The sequence below is a fragment of the Platichthys flesus genome, chromosome 3 (assembly GCF_949316205.1).
Source record: "Platichthys flesus chromosome 3, fPlaFle2.1, whole genome shotgun sequence".
In the NCBI taxonomy this organism is placed as follows: domain Eukaryota; kingdom Metazoa; phylum Chordata; class Actinopteri; order Pleuronectiformes; family Pleuronectidae; genus Platichthys; species Platichthys flesus.
In genome coordinates, this window is record NC_084947.1 from 6017697 (window position 1) to 6032503 (window position 14807).

Here is a 14807-nt window from a genome sequence, read left to right on the forward strand (position 1 = left end):
ACAAGTAGTGAGAGTAGTACAGTGGTTTTCCACTGATTACAATACCGCCCCCCCCCCTCACTACGGCGTAGGCAGAACTAAACACAGTGCACAGATTTAATAGTCCTGTCAAACTTCTCAATAGAGTTTGAGACTGAGACGTGCCTTGTGTGTTTGTCGACACTTGTGCTGTTTATGACTTAAACTTAAAGTAACACAACCTCCTCCTCTTGTCTCACACAACAGCAGTCACACATTGTTGTTTTGCCACAGTTGCTATAGTTACCAAGCAACAAACTACACAGGATGTCGTTCTAACTTACGAACGGGACTTTATCTGCTAAGAGAAGATTCCTTTTTTTTCAAATCAATAAATAATAAGTAGCCATGGAGATAAAAAACAAGCGGCCCCTTTTCCCTTGGTAAGTTCAAGTTTCTCTGGGGGCTTATTATGATGGGGCACATTGACAGTTATAATAATATTTATATATAGATCAGAAGTATTTTGAAGAACTAGAAGTATAAATATGCTACAACAGTGTTAAGATACTCCATTACACGTAAAAGTTAAAAAGGTGAGCTAAATTTGAAGCAGCACTAGTACAATGAGAACTAAAAGTACTCATTAAAAAAGATTGTATAGTATTTGTCAGAGTAATGTATCATTCATGGAAAGTAACTACTTAAGTCACATTTTTTAAGATACTTTAGATTACTTTACTTTACAGATTTTTTATTACATATAAAACCTTCTTATACACAAACATCTTAACAATAAACAATCCAGATTACTGTATAATACAACAACGGTCTCATTTTGTTTAGTAGAGTGACTTTTCTGAGCAGGTATTTTTACACAGTGGTACTTTTTATTTTAATCTAGTAAAAGATACAAGTACCGTTTCCTTCAGTGTGATCAGACGGATCTTACAGCACGCGGACATGTGAAGATGTGAAAGACAAAGAAAACACTGGCAGGCATTCTCTTTTAAGCAGATTTGGTGAAGAGGTGGTGTGTGTGTGTGAAAAGCAATGTGTGTTTTTTGTGTGTGTGTGTGTGTGTGAGAGAGGTAACATCCCAGGAGATAAGAAACAAACTCTGGGCCTCTTCAAGGTTCTTGTGGAGGAGGCAGGCACAGTGTGCTCAGATGTGGGACTCCCACTTCCTGGACCTTTGAGAATTACATTCAAACCAATAATATGCTATTTAGTGTGGGGACTCTTCTAGGAAGTGAAAAGCCTCTGACCTTGACCCGGCCCCTGCAACTTTCACTAATGGTCAACTACAAAGGGGAGTTTTTAATGAAAGTACTGTTGCCAGCACTGACTTAGATACTTTGTAATACCCATCAGATTGGATGTGTTAGAAGCAACCTCTTACATCAGTGTTGGAGGGGGAATACAAAGTTGTCTTACATTAAAACAAAAGTAGCTAATATTAAGAACGCAACAAATCCATAGTAAAGTAAACCAAATAAAATGTAAATAATATAGAGTAAAGAACAGGTAGTTAATTTCAATATTTTAGAAATTAAATCAAATTAAACTATATAAAAAACTTTACATGTCATCAGATATGTAATAATGTCATAAAATGGAAGTACATGAGTAATTGTGCTCATTCCCTTCACTACACTGCCTGGTGTATATACCATCTACAAAGACACACACACTTTCAACTTGGAGAGTTAATATTTCTTCACCTGATCTGAACCCATCTAAGAACAGAGAAATGGAGGGAGAGAGATTCTCCAGAGGACGGTAAACATGTTATACAATATCACTCTAGGTATATACAGACCGCCATTTGAAAAGGTCACTGCTTCATTTAGACCTCCAGTATGTGTATGTTCATGTCAACAGGCTGAGGCAGGATGAGGAAACTGGCCCTGCTCCAGTTTAGTTCTAAACACCTCAGAGATGATACCAGAATATAGAAACTCTAATCAGTCTGTTGCTTAGCAAGACAGACTGGAATATTACAGGTGAATTGTATTATTTTTTAACTCATCCCACAAGAAAACAAATGAAATAGCAGATGTTACGTTATATAAAACTGTTGATTAATCTGGTGATTATTGATTTAGTCTATTAGCTCACATGTGAACACAAAGTGCCCTGAAAGTCTCCTCGCACTGAAATTGAAAGAGAAAGAAGTTCGGCTATTCCCACTTCAACATTTAAAAACACTGGCTCTTTCTGTGACCTTGAATGTCAGCCTCTAAACTTGTTTTCAAATTTGTACTCTTATTTTGGTCACATTCACCTAACTCGAGTTTTGACCTTCAACAGACTGGACATCTGTCAGTTTATATAAACACCATGAACTCAGAGTGCAGAGGTAACTGTTAATCAAGTCTCTTTAATTGTAATTATTGATTCCTATTTTATATTGTGGATTATAGTGAACGATTGAATCACATTATTCTAACAGACTATAACTTTGGTGCTCAGCATCAATCACACACTTTATCAAACTGTTTTGTGTCTGGTAGTTTTCCTGAGGCAAGGCCATATTTCTTTATATTCTACATTCATTTATTAAACATAGTTTTTACTGCAGCTTGCTTATGAGGCGTCCTTGTTTGTCTTCATCCTCATCCTGTCTTGATTCCATATTGGTTCATAAAGAGGTTTTTCAAAACAGCTGCCGTGCACGACGAGTGAGGCTCTTATCTTTTCTGTAAATCTGCAGGTACAAGGAGAGGCTGCAGACCAAGTATCTAAAAGTCTCAACAAACAAGATCACCTCAGTCAGCAGTGGTTGTCGTTTAGTAAACGTGAGCCTGGATGACTTCAGCGTCGGACCTTCAGTCTTATCTAAGGTGCGGAGAGTCTCAAAGGAGCACGCCTGCTTCTCACGGCAGATGATCCGAAAGCAGATCGGCAGAGAATATGTGAACGCTGTGGAGGAGAAGCTCAAACAGCATCCATTAGTCCTCTACCCCCATTATAGGGACCACATGTCCCCGGAGGTAAGTGGAGCTGGACCACCAAGCCCTAGAGCATCTATTATTAAAGGTTAAGAGTTAAACAGGTTAGTGAATGAAGCAAAACACGTTTGGGTCTCATTAAAACAAGTTGACGTGGCCTTGTCTCTGCTCTCCAGTTATTTGAGAAGGTGGTATCTGTTCTGGACCCAGACATGTGCGTAAACAGCGCCTCTTCACTTCCTACGCCTACTGCAGAGCGTGCAGAAGAGGAAGAAGAGGAAAACTGTGCAGAGCCGAGAAACGAGGACGGCAACAAGGCAAAACAAGGAGCAACAGCTGATAAAATGCAAGTATATTGGAATTGAAATAGAATCAAAATGAATGTGAGCCATTATTTAATTAGAAATGAAAAACAAACTAATGAATGCACCTTTCTGTCCTCTTACAGCGACCCTGATGTCCTAAATCAAGGTCCCAGAAGCCCTTATACACTTCCAATGAATGGAAAAGGTATTGAAAAAGGCCAAAAGGTCAAAGTGAATCAACTGAACAACCACAAGGGCATGAGAGCAGCCACCAAACCTTTCAGATAATGGTTCCTTTATCCGGTAGGTGCTACTTCACTATTTTGAAATACCACTGTTTGTGCTGCCTTTGACATGAAGTAACACAATGTCCTAATGATGAACTATGCATTGTGTTTACCTTCCAGGTTGAAGGGAGCAGTGTTACTGAATCTGAAATGGGAAGACATTTACACAGTAGTCTTCAACCTCCATCATCACCAACTTTTTAAGCAAAGAATTCAAACAGTTGTCTTGTCAAGGCCATAAATAAAGAAGATGGTTTTAAAAGCCCTTGATTCACATTATGTAAAAAGACTAAAGATTACTCAACACAAAGTTAAACCAACACAAAGTAAGAAAATAACACAGGATAAATACCTGGATCCTCCCATCATGTCAGTTAGAACTTAAGAAGTGAAACAAAAGCTGGTCCAGATTCCTCTGTCAGTTGCACAACTTCTGAAGATAGGAAAATAACACACTTTATGGCGGCTGATTAAAGATCCAACTCGTACCGTGAAGAGTCTGAGTCTGAATCCCAAAAGATAAGATAAAAATCTAAACAAGTGATGACATGAGGACCTGCCACAAACATTCATATCCCTCTGCCTTCTTTGAGGCCTGGAGAGCAGCTGCTTTGGCATCAATAGGGGCGACTGTGGCTGAGGGTGCAGAGTGTTTGTCCTCCAACCAGAAGGTCGGCGGTTCAGTCTTCACCATCTGCATGCCGAAGTGTCCTTAGGCAATATACTGAACCCCTAAATGGCCCCTCATAGATGTTGAACACTAACTGTAAGTCACTTTGAATAAAAGCGTCCGATGTAAGGTAATATGAGGTAAAACAAATGCAAAGTGTGTAACCCTAAGATGTGTGTATGTCAGGAGTTATGAAACACAACAGATAAAGACTGAAAAGGGAAAACGCCTTTATGCTATATCCCTAAAGACAGGCTTCAAGAGATTTGTCAGATGTGTGTGTGCACAGCAACTGAACACAGGAAATATGTAGAGGTGGTATACATCCTGCATTTGAATAAAGGAAATAAAATTTTTTTTTAAACAACCACAATGACACACGGAGATGAAAAAAAGAAGTCTAAGGTACATCCAGTTTTATCGGAAGAGTTTCTGAATCATTTCAGAAATCAGAGGTTTTACCGTCCATCTGTCACAAATATTTGTAAGTTATAGGTTCCATCAGGGTTTCTTCAGTATTCACCACATGTAATCTATGACTAATTCATAATGAATTCATTAATATTTACGTCACATATCTTTTGACTTCAGTTAATCATTAAAAATAAATAGATTTAGATATAAAACTCTAAATAGCTGAAGATTGAGTTATCGATGGATCAAAAAAGGTAATTCAAGAAATTAACATTTGTCTCGTTGTGAGGTGATGAGCCTCCTGCTTTGTGTTTGCTACATGTCTATAAACACAAAAACTTGTTTCTGATGAGAAGCAACTGTGCAAATAATTGTTTATATATTAAAACTATAGAGAATATAGATTCCTGGTTTGAAATAATCAGCAAACAATTCGTTTGTATTGTAAAAAACAGACTTTATTAAAAACAATAAATAATTAGTTGATTGGGGGATTTTTATAAAATGTTCTTTTTCACTTTCAACATCATCTGGTGCACTTTTAAAAATGTTCTGCAAGACAAAAAACATGAAGGCATTAAGGAGGTCAATCAATATCATGAAGACAGATTTATGTAAACTATCTGTGATCTGATGAAGGACACAAACGTGTCCACTACTGTGGCGACAGGTTTCAGTTGTGTCATTACATCCTCCTCACACCCTGTTATGACTTCTGTTGCTACAGCTGAAGAGAAAATGTATCTGTCTGTTTTATCTGATGCAGCAATATGAGGACAACAAACCTGAATGTCTCAGTCTAAGCAAGAAAGTGGCCCTTTTTAAATATTTAACTTCCCTTCTCATTATGGTTCATGGAAAACGTTTTATTTCTTATATAATCGAAGTACAATTCATCTAATAGTTTACTGGAATAACCCTGAGACGTCCTGGAACATGCATCTTTCCCACGGCGTTCATGGTGAAGGGATAAACTTCACTTAAATATCAACAACTCACCGGAACGAGGGGCCAGCCTCGGTTCTGTCGTGTCAATGTCAGCTGTGAGGGTCAGAGGTCAGGAGGGAGTGGACTGGTGACCTGCGGCCCAGCGAGAGGAGCTGTTGCGGGGATGTGAACCTCGCTGCAGTGGCTGGACTCGATGCAAGGCGGCCGGGATGAGCCATTATCTCTATTTTAGAGAATCAAATGTTTGCTTTTTGCGAGAAATGTCTGTATTGGCTCTAACTTATGTGAGGGTGCAACTTATGATTAGTTTTGTCATTGATTCGTCTACAGAGAATTCACTCGATCTACTCGACACCCAACAATCCAAAATACATTTCTCAAGTATAACTTTTTATTTCCAGCACCTTCAATAACAAAAAGAAAGGAAATCCTCATATTTGAGAGGAACCAGTGACGAGTTTCCAGTTTCGCTCAAGAAAAAGTTTTTGACTTATTTATCAATCACTAAAGAGCGTAACAGTTACTAACCCATTGAATTGATCGACCTATTGATGAGAAGGACAAACAGGTAATGAAAACTCACTCTCCCTGAAGGAATCCTTGTGGATCATCTTTCCATTCAGCTGAGCTTTGGGCAGGAAGAGTTGCTCTCTGTACACGGTGCAAACACAAACAGACACACATCACTTTACATTGCACAGGCGGTGGCACTTTGTGGCGCCTTCCATGTTGCATGAGAGGTTGAAAGGTCACAGGGCTAATTGCAGAGTAACTATATTGTATCCTCGAGATAAAGACATGCTCGCAGCACTCAAATAAAAACCGATAATTCCTCGAGCTGTTGAGGTTCCTCCCTACCTGCTGCAGGTTTCTCTTCTTGACCTGGAGTTGGCTTTAACCTTTTCAACCTCTTCAGTACTGCTGCAAGTGAAAGGCCAAATTAAAACAATTAAATTAAGACATCTACAACATTATCACATTCCACGAGTCGATAACAGACAACGTCAGATACGTCGTTTTTTAAAGCTCTATGACGTCTATGGTTTTGAATGGTACGTTGCAGTACAGTGCAACACGGTGCCGTCACTGAATCCACTCATGTGCATCAAACCCTTCTCCTCCACTCCAGTGACTTCCTGCCCACTTAGTAGCTTCACATGATTTTTCAGATGTGATCTAAGCTGGCCTAAGAACAAAGTTAATCCTCGCAGTGTGTAGGAACAGAGCCAGACGTACAATGTGGTCCTGTGCTCTCTCTCCGGTGCAGACCTCCTCCTGTGGAAGCTCCTGCCCGCGGGGCTGTTGTCGGTGTGTGGTCTGTGGTTCTCCGAAATCACTCCTCGCAGCTCTTTGACGAGAGACCTGAGTTGCCGGGCGGGGCTCTCCTACAGAAAGACAATGTCAGGGCAGTGGTGAAGGTAACAGTATAATAGTTGGTGTGCTTAGAATGCACTTTAACTGAGAAAACAGGGAATTTGGGACAATGACACACAAAGAATAAACTCCTAAAAAATGTATTCACTTGCACAATGAAATGATTCATACTCCAGTTTCTCTCCCTTACCCCAGGAATGCAATACTGTGTGCGTGTGAGTGTGTGTTTTTGATTTAAAGGCCGAGCAGATGTGCTGAGCTTGTCTCTGAGCTGCCAAATAAACAATAATTCACACATGCACTTGATGGGATGGAGCTGTGGGAGATGACTAGAATACATGGAGTTCCTGACTGCACCTTGATCAGAGCGCTGGAGGCGTGCTGGGACGAGGGTGGAGCGCGGAGTTCTGATGGATTCGGGGAATCCGGGTCTGGTGGAGTTGGATTCAGAGTGCTGTGCAGATTTTGACCTTGGAGTTCCTAGAGAAAATTGTAACACATTACCATCAACCATGTGAGAGAAGCTTAGCATTACACATCTAGATTAAATATGAGTATATTTTACATAATTTACATATTTCTTAAGACTAATGGCTTCTTTGTATGTAATCAGATCTACCTTCAGGTCGAGGGCATGTCCGAGTTTCAGCCGATAAAACTGCTGCTCCTGCAGCTGGATGAACTCTTGACAGTCTGCAAAGCTCTCCGACATCTTGAAGACAGAAGAGTATTTAGGGCAATAACAGTGACGGAGCAGAGGGACACAGGACAGGGTCTGATTCGGTTGTTATTTGATCCTAAAACAAACTCAAATGTTTGTTTTGTTCCAGATGAAGCTGGTAGCTGCTTAAAGCAAAGTGATGTCAAACATTAAAAAGTGAAATAATAGTAAAACTTGGAAATGTTATATAGAAAGTTGAGGTCTTTATGTTTTGAGACAGTTGCTGATCATTAAACCTTTTCTTTCATCTTTTGAGACATATCCAAACCATATCTATTTTTCAAACATCATTATTTAGGGATTTTATTTTCCTATTAGACAGGCTTCAGAATGGCTTCAGGAAACTTTTTTATGAATAGATTTGTACTGTTTTCACGAGACACCAGTATCTTCTTCAGTTTTTCTCTAAAAGCCTTATCCTGTTAAATGACTAATTATGATCGCCACCTTGTGAAGGATTGTCTCCAGCTGGCCGATCCGGTCCCTTAACTGTTGGTCTTTGGACCCGAGGGCCTCAAGCTCCCTGGAAAGCAGCTTCTTCTCTTCCCTGACGAAGGCGAGCTGCCCGAGCTGACGCTGGTTCTCCAGGCTCTGGTGACGCTTCTCCTGAACAATGAGAGCAAACAAAATGGAGCACCAGTTGTTAAAGGGACTCAAAAGGTTTATTTCACATAGCTGATCCACTTGAAAGCACTGGAACTGGCTTAAGTGGTCACCGTAGAATTATCATGATAAATTTTCTAACTTTTTGTTAGTGATTAGAGACACTGAGATCCCTACGCCATGAATGGCTAACCTGTCACACCTTAGAGAGCAAAGTGTTCTGTCCAGATATTCATAGAACAACTCGTAAAAGGCCGTCGTGACCTTTTTTTGTTTTGTTTGATAGTTGCAGCCGGAGTTTGGCCTATTTGTTATTTTTGTTCACCTTGATGTCTGGTGAAATATTTAAGTTGCATTTATATTTCAAAAGTTATGAAAGACTATAAACAAGATGTAGCATAAATATGAAATAAAAAAAACTCGACAGGAGAGAAGGCCGTGAGGGATCTACACAGACGTGGTACATTGAGTTACACCTGGTGCAGCTTCTCCACAGTCTCCTCCAGATGTTGGATTTTGCTCTGCAAGGAGTCCACCTGCTCTCTTCTGTCAGTGATCTCCTGCTGCATGTCCAGTGCTACTCGGAGGCCTGAGATGGAGAAAAAACCCATAAGATAAATCCACACAGAGAGAACAACATGCACGTAACAAACATGAATCAAGATCTTAAATGTTGGACAGGCCTTCTACATGCCAGCTTAGATAGAAAAGCAGCTTGGAATGATAGATATTTTCCATTTTCAATGAAGTGTGCTGGTATTTATTGTGCAGGAGTTGTCAGCTTTCCTATGTTTCATTACAGTCCAAAGTAAATCGCTGTTATCAGAGCACTAGATCACCGATTGGATGAAAATCAAATTCATTTTCTATGATGTTTATTCACATAGCAGATTATTTTTAATTAAGTCTCAGTTCAAACAATGACGTGGCTCTAACCGTGTCCGTCGGCTCCTTCCAGGGTCCTCAGGGTAATCCTGACCTGGTCCAGCTCATCCTGAGTGTCCCTCAGCTGACTCCGAAGCCTCAGCACCACACCCTCCCGCTCGTCGCTCCTACAGCTGTGGAGCCGCTGCTGCTCCTCATGCTCCTCTGAAATCGTGCCCACACAAACACATGCATTAAATCCACAGGGAGACAGACACTTTAACACATAACCAAACATGTGCAACAATGGAAGGCTTAGTTGACAGTGTAAACATACCAAACATGGCTCCTTGTTTTTCTAACACAGCAGGACAAGAAGATCATTTCGTTTGGAGGCAGAAATATTTGAAAGCTGAACTCTTTCTTGAGACAGAGAGGGTGGGAGCAGGTTCCTGTCGAGTTATAGGACCTGGTTTCACTCATCTGCAGCACAGCGGTGATAAAAAATCCTAAAGACCTTGTTTGACTTCATACAGGTGAACGTCATTATGCGATACTATATCATGTGGTAATTAATAAACACACTTTTATTATCCTGGGGGCCTACAAAAGAATATTGTGATATTTAGAAGACTGTATTTTATTTTATTTTATTCTCTTGTGTATTATATATATTGATTTGAAACAAAAATGAATAAACGGGTCCTAAAATGAGGATAATGGGACATTGGTCAAGTAAGAATTTTGTTGCAGTCTCAGTCCAAAGGGCAGATGCAACATCAAGAGTTTGTACATTTTAATGAAGATCATCAAACTTATTTTTTCCTTTTATTTTTTAATTAAAAAAGTGATACATACATGTGACATTGTTCAGCCCTGACAGAGGTATGTGCCCCTACCCTACTTGTTTTCAATAAGATGGAAGTGTTATCTCCGGTTATACGTAAGTAAAGCTCAACTCACTTGTGAGGGCGAGTAACTGCAAACGCTGGATCTCCAACTGAGAGCTGAGCTGTCTTTTCTCCAGAGTTTCCTCCCGGAGACGCTGACCTTGTTCAGCCACAGACGCCTGAAGATTCCGCCTCTCGTGCTCTGCAGTGGCCAGGTCTGACTTGTGCTGGTCTAACTCAGCCTGATAAGCATATGACACAAGATGGAGGAAGACAGAAACATTTATAAAGATCAAAGTGACCCTGGCGATAGTGAGAAAAATTAATTGGGGTTATGGAAGTTGGTTTGGAAATATAAAGTATTATTTGTTTATATTTTGTTCCTGACCCTGAGCTGCTGAATCTGTAGCTTGTGCTGGTTTAACTGGTTGCTCAGGAGGTTGTTCTCATGGTGAAAGTTGTTGATGGTGTGACTGTGCTGAGCTTTCATCTGTTTGATGCTCTCCAGCTGCAGCTGCAGATTGTCTATCAGCTTCTCTCGGTCCTCTAGCTTCCGCCTCAGTGTCTCTCCTTCTGTGTGCAGGGTCTGGCTCCAAGAATAATGCTGGAAAAATCAGTTTTGCTTAATATCAATGTACCGTTAAACAGGGCAGGTAGTTACCAGATCAGGGTTTCAACAAACCTATGGTTTGTGCATGATCTCTTACCTGCTGGGCTTCTTGCAGCCTGAGCTGGAGCTCCTCATCTTTCTCCCGCAGGAGTTCCTGGGCTGTCCTCCCCTCCTGGGTCCTAAGATCCTGCAGAGACTGTAAGCAATTATTCTCCTCTGCGACTCTGTGAAGCTCCCTGGCCTCCTCCAGCCCTCCTCTCAGGGCCTTTACCTCCACATGGAGCTCATGCTGCTGCTGTTCACTGTACCGCTGGAGGATAAAGCAGGAGGCACAGTGTGCTGATTGTTTTTGTAAAGGACAGGAAACAGTTATCTTTTACCATTTTAACATAGTGAGACAATATGATCTCATCATGGGAGAGAAAGTAGCTTAACATTTCATATTGTGTTATTGTGATTGAACAAACACACCCTGCTTGTATAGAAACCCCTCTGAGCAGCTCGTTCTGCATGTTCACAGGTCACTAGGTTTCTGTGTCTTTCTTGGAAATGTTTTATTATTCATTTTAATACAGTGTAAACAGGTTTTTTGATTCTTTTCACATGATCACATAGCCTCACAAAATGAATGAACCAAACTTTAACACAACCACACCTAGTGCCTGCTGATGTATGGGCTGATTGTAATTGTTCTGCTTCTGTCACTTCTTTTTTCACTCAAAATAAGTCACTGAATTGTTGCCCCAGTTCGCAGATGCCTCTACTGAGATCAATGCATCATGTGGACATGTAAGACAGGCAGAATGGTCTCAGTCAGTAAACCTGAGTCAGCCCACCAGCCAACCAGAGCCTCCATCTGAGCCGGGCAATAGTCTTTCACTAAGCAGATTACACAGCTCCAGCACTTAACGTTACTCTGTCATAATAAGGCAACACATAGCTGGAGTATCATTCAAAGGACAAACAGCACACTCAACCGGACACTTTCCACTTTTAACAGTTATCCTCCATACTGGGACTCTGGGTATGATATCAACAGACAGATCCTGTGGTTTCTTATGGCACCTTAAGTTGGCTGAGCTGGAACTGAAGCTCCTCTCTCTGATGCAAGGCTCGCTCTTTTTCTCTTTGTGCATCCGCCAGTTGAGACTGAACCTGCAGGAGCTGCTGCTCCAGACAGCAAACCTACAAAGTCACACATGACATTCACAAACCGTATACAAAATATTGAAGTGTTTATCCTCACATAGGGAGAACCAGACATGGTTAGAATTCCACTGATGACATTATGATGGTCAGGATATTATTGTAAATTCTTCCTCACCTTATCTTTATGGCTGCTGATATCTGACTCAAGATCACCAATCTGACACTGGTGCAACGACGTATGTCTTTCAGTGAGGTTCCTGGAAATGGAAATAATATGTTTTGGACAACTATACATTAATTTAGAAATTCAACAGTAGGTCATTGATAAAGAATTTGACTGCAAACTACCTCATATTAAAAAAGGCCTGAAAATGGTTGGAAACTTACTTGAGCAGCTCCAACTTAACACTCAAGCTGACGCTGTTTTGTTTGGATGAGCTCAGTTTGTTGGTCAACAGCGCCATCTCCTGGCACAGACTTGCAATCAGTTCTTTACTCCTAACAGAGAAATGTTAAGAGTTCTTACTAACACAGTGGAATGCAGAATATATATAAACATTTTTCTGCCAATCAACTAAATGATGAATGATTGAAGATCTACCTTAAATTACCTTTGTTTTTGCATATTTCCTCCACTGTGTTCTTCCCTCCAAAGATGTTCTACTGACTGGCATAAAACAGATGAAACTTATTAAATCAAATCCAATAGAATGAACATTTTTAAGCCCAATGAGTGTGATTTGCCACTGAAATGTATTATTTACCCTTAAGCATCTCTCCTGTAGCACGTTTGTGTCATTAGTATCCTCGGTCAACTTAGCGGCTGGGGATGGTGGTCCTGAGCGAGTGGGTGCGTTGAGATTGGTGCCGTGGTCCTTATCACATCGACTCTCATGACACAACAGTGTAGAATACGTCTCCTTCATGATCTGCTCCAGTGTCTCTACTTTCCTGCTGAGTGCCACCGCCTCATCCTCGGTGTCCTGCAGCTTCTGGTCTGTGGCCCTTTTGATGTTCTGGAGCTCTTCCAACATGCACAGCATCTTCTCCATCTGATCCACATGATTCCTCGAATCCTTCAACCTACAAATAACAAATGTGTGATTAAGAGATTTTAAACTCAAGCTTTACTACAAGTAAAATTTCATCAGTGTGTGTTCACCTGAGGTCAGACAAGACGTCCTTCTCCATTTGGACTTTATTCAGCTTAGTCTGCAGGTTCTCGATGGCTTTGTCAACACTGAATGTCTCTGGTTCAGTTTGATCATGTGTCTGTGAAAATCAGAAACGATAATTAGGAAGCATTATCAATTCAGTAATTCAGATTAACATCAAACTAAGAAGATTCATTGCTGAAAGACAAGTATGAACCTGTCTGAGCTGCAAGCCAGGCACCTGCTGAAAACCGTCATTTAGTGCATTTTCCAAAACCCTTTTTTCAGGAGAGCTGATCTGCCTTTGAGCCACCTCTTTGTTTATAATATCCAGATCACAGTCCAGAGGCTGAGTCCCTGCCAGAGTGGTGGTGGGGGAGATGGTGAAATCCCCAGGTGGGTTATCTATCAAAAGAACAGATGAGGTTCATATATACACTATTGTTCAAGTAAAGGGTTGATAAAACATGTCGTTTATAATTTTTCAATTTTCAATGCACATCTGGATAAGTCCATTGATCTGAAGTCAAACATTTTCTGAAATAAAATCACCTTTTTCTAAATTGTCTGGCTCAATAGGCTGCTAGTTGACACAGTTGTACTCACAGAAATTGAACCAGTGGCTGTGGCAGCTTTGTCCAGGTGAGGTATTGATTCCATATTTGCCGCCAAACCTCTCCAAGGCAACTTTGGTGGCATTTTCTACTTCCTCTTGAAGTCGTTGGGTTTCCTTGGTTCGCCTGTCAAGCTCATCGCTGCACAGAAAAAAAGGTTGTGTAGGAAACCTCTACTTGAATCATCAGTTTGTTATTGGTATATATTGGTCTTTTAAGGTAAAATTTGGTTTAGTATAAACAGCTTTTAGGTTAAAACTTGAGTAAAAATTAAGAAAGAGAGGTGGTAATGAAATTCTCAGTGCTTGGATACAAACAAACACTTTGACAGTGTTTTCTTCTGTTTTTTTTCGGACTTGCTTTCATGTGATGTCATGTTTTTGACTGTGTTTTTCTCGTTTTTCTTTTCACCTGTTCATATATTTTAATTGTATTATCACTGCTTTCTTGTTTTCAGGTTTTCACGTGACATTGCTCTTTATTCATTCTTTTAATTTTAACACTTATTTTCCCCAGACCACCTAAACATGGTTGTCTGGGCACCTCGTCACATATTATAAACTCAGTTTTTAAAAAGTGCCACACAAATAAAGTGTATTAACATATTCTATTGGCTTTATAATTACTCTAAGTATTTTGTTTCCAGTGTGCACTATTATTTTTTAACCTTACCCGACTGATTGACTAATGGACCCATGAACAAATCGAATTCAAACCCAGTACTTTAGCTGAGATGTCCCTACAGGAACCAGAATGGACAGAAGTAAACCCCCTGGTTACCTCAGCTGATCCAGAGTCAGACTGTTGAACCTCGGCCGGAAGGAGCTGCCGTGAGTCTCTGCAAAGTCCAAACGTGTTGACAGAGCATTTCAATAACAGTGAATTGACAGGAAACCAGCTGCGACAACAACATCAGCTGGATTGTGAACTTCAACCCCGTGTTAGCTTTACCCAATGCTGCTGCTGCTGCTGGGGCTGTTTCCCGGAGCCCACGGGCCCCATCACTGCTGGAAAGCGACGACATCCTTCTTCATTTTAGCCATGAAGCCATTTTCTGTAAACATTCACGTGGAACAGCTGGCGAGTTAAGCGTAAAGTCTCATCACCATGGAAACGACATCCCGTAGCTAGCTGCTAGCATCACACCGGCGGAAACGCGGTTCCTCCGGTCGGTAACAGCTGGATAACATCGTCACACTGGCTCGGTTGAGTGTAAAAACAAAAATATATAAACAAATAAAGATTCAATGGCGCTGAGCTGGTGAGAGAACTAACTTTAGCGCCATAGTTAG

At 40.7% G+C, this 14807-nt stretch overlaps 2 protein-coding genes across 5 annotated transcripts; one reads left to right on the forward strand and one right to left on the reverse strand.

The window, feature by feature from the left end:
- The first annotated feature begins 281 nt into the window (after positions 1 to 281).
- Positions 282 to 4526, forward strand: zgc:158260 (uncharacterized protein LOC571389 homolog). Its single transcript, XM_062381549.1, has 5 exons — positions 282 to 401; positions 2675 to 2954; positions 3089 to 3258; positions 3361 to 3520; positions 3625 to 4526. Exons 1-4 carry the CDS (start codon positions 367 to 369, stop codon positions 3503 to 3505), a joined length of 630 nt encoding a protein of 209 aa, XP_062237533.1. The 5' UTR covers positions 282 to 366; the 3' UTR covers positions 3506 to 3520; positions 3625 to 4526.
- A 504-nt stretch (positions 4527 to 5030) lies between these two features.
- LOC133939180 (coiled-coil domain-containing protein 158-like) lies at positions 5031 to 14801 on the reverse strand. Of its 4 annotated transcripts, none has more exons than XM_062381545.1 (23): positions 14467 to 14801; positions 14296 to 14353; positions 13508 to 13656; positions 13143 to 13306; positions 12910 to 13019; positions 12512 to 12830; positions 12359 to 12414; positions 12135 to 12245; positions 11923 to 12004; positions 11664 to 11783; positions 10696 to 10908; positions 10377 to 10592; positions 10062 to 10230; positions 9171 to 9323; positions 8711 to 8823; positions 8079 to 8237; positions 7530 to 7622; positions 7268 to 7390; positions 6773 to 6921; positions 6395 to 6457; positions 6120 to 6187; positions 5588 to 5759; positions 5031 to 5140 (listed from the first exon to the last, which is right to left on the reverse strand). In XM_062381545.1, exons 1-22 carry the CDS (start codon positions 14537 to 14539, stop codon positions 5626 to 5628), a joined length of 2895 nt encoding a protein of 964 aa, XP_062237529.1. In that variant the 5' UTR covers positions 14540 to 14801; the 3' UTR covers positions 5031 to 5140; positions 5588 to 5625. The 4 variants fall into 4 exon arrangements, with proteins under 4 accessions (XP_062237529.1, XP_062237531.1, XP_062237530.1 ...); XM_062381547.1 differs by having other exon boundaries at positions 10696 to 10785; positions 13119 to 13306; XM_062381546.1 differs by having other exon boundaries at positions 10696 to 10794; positions 13119 to 13306.
- Positions 14802 to 14807: the final 6 nt, after the last annotated feature.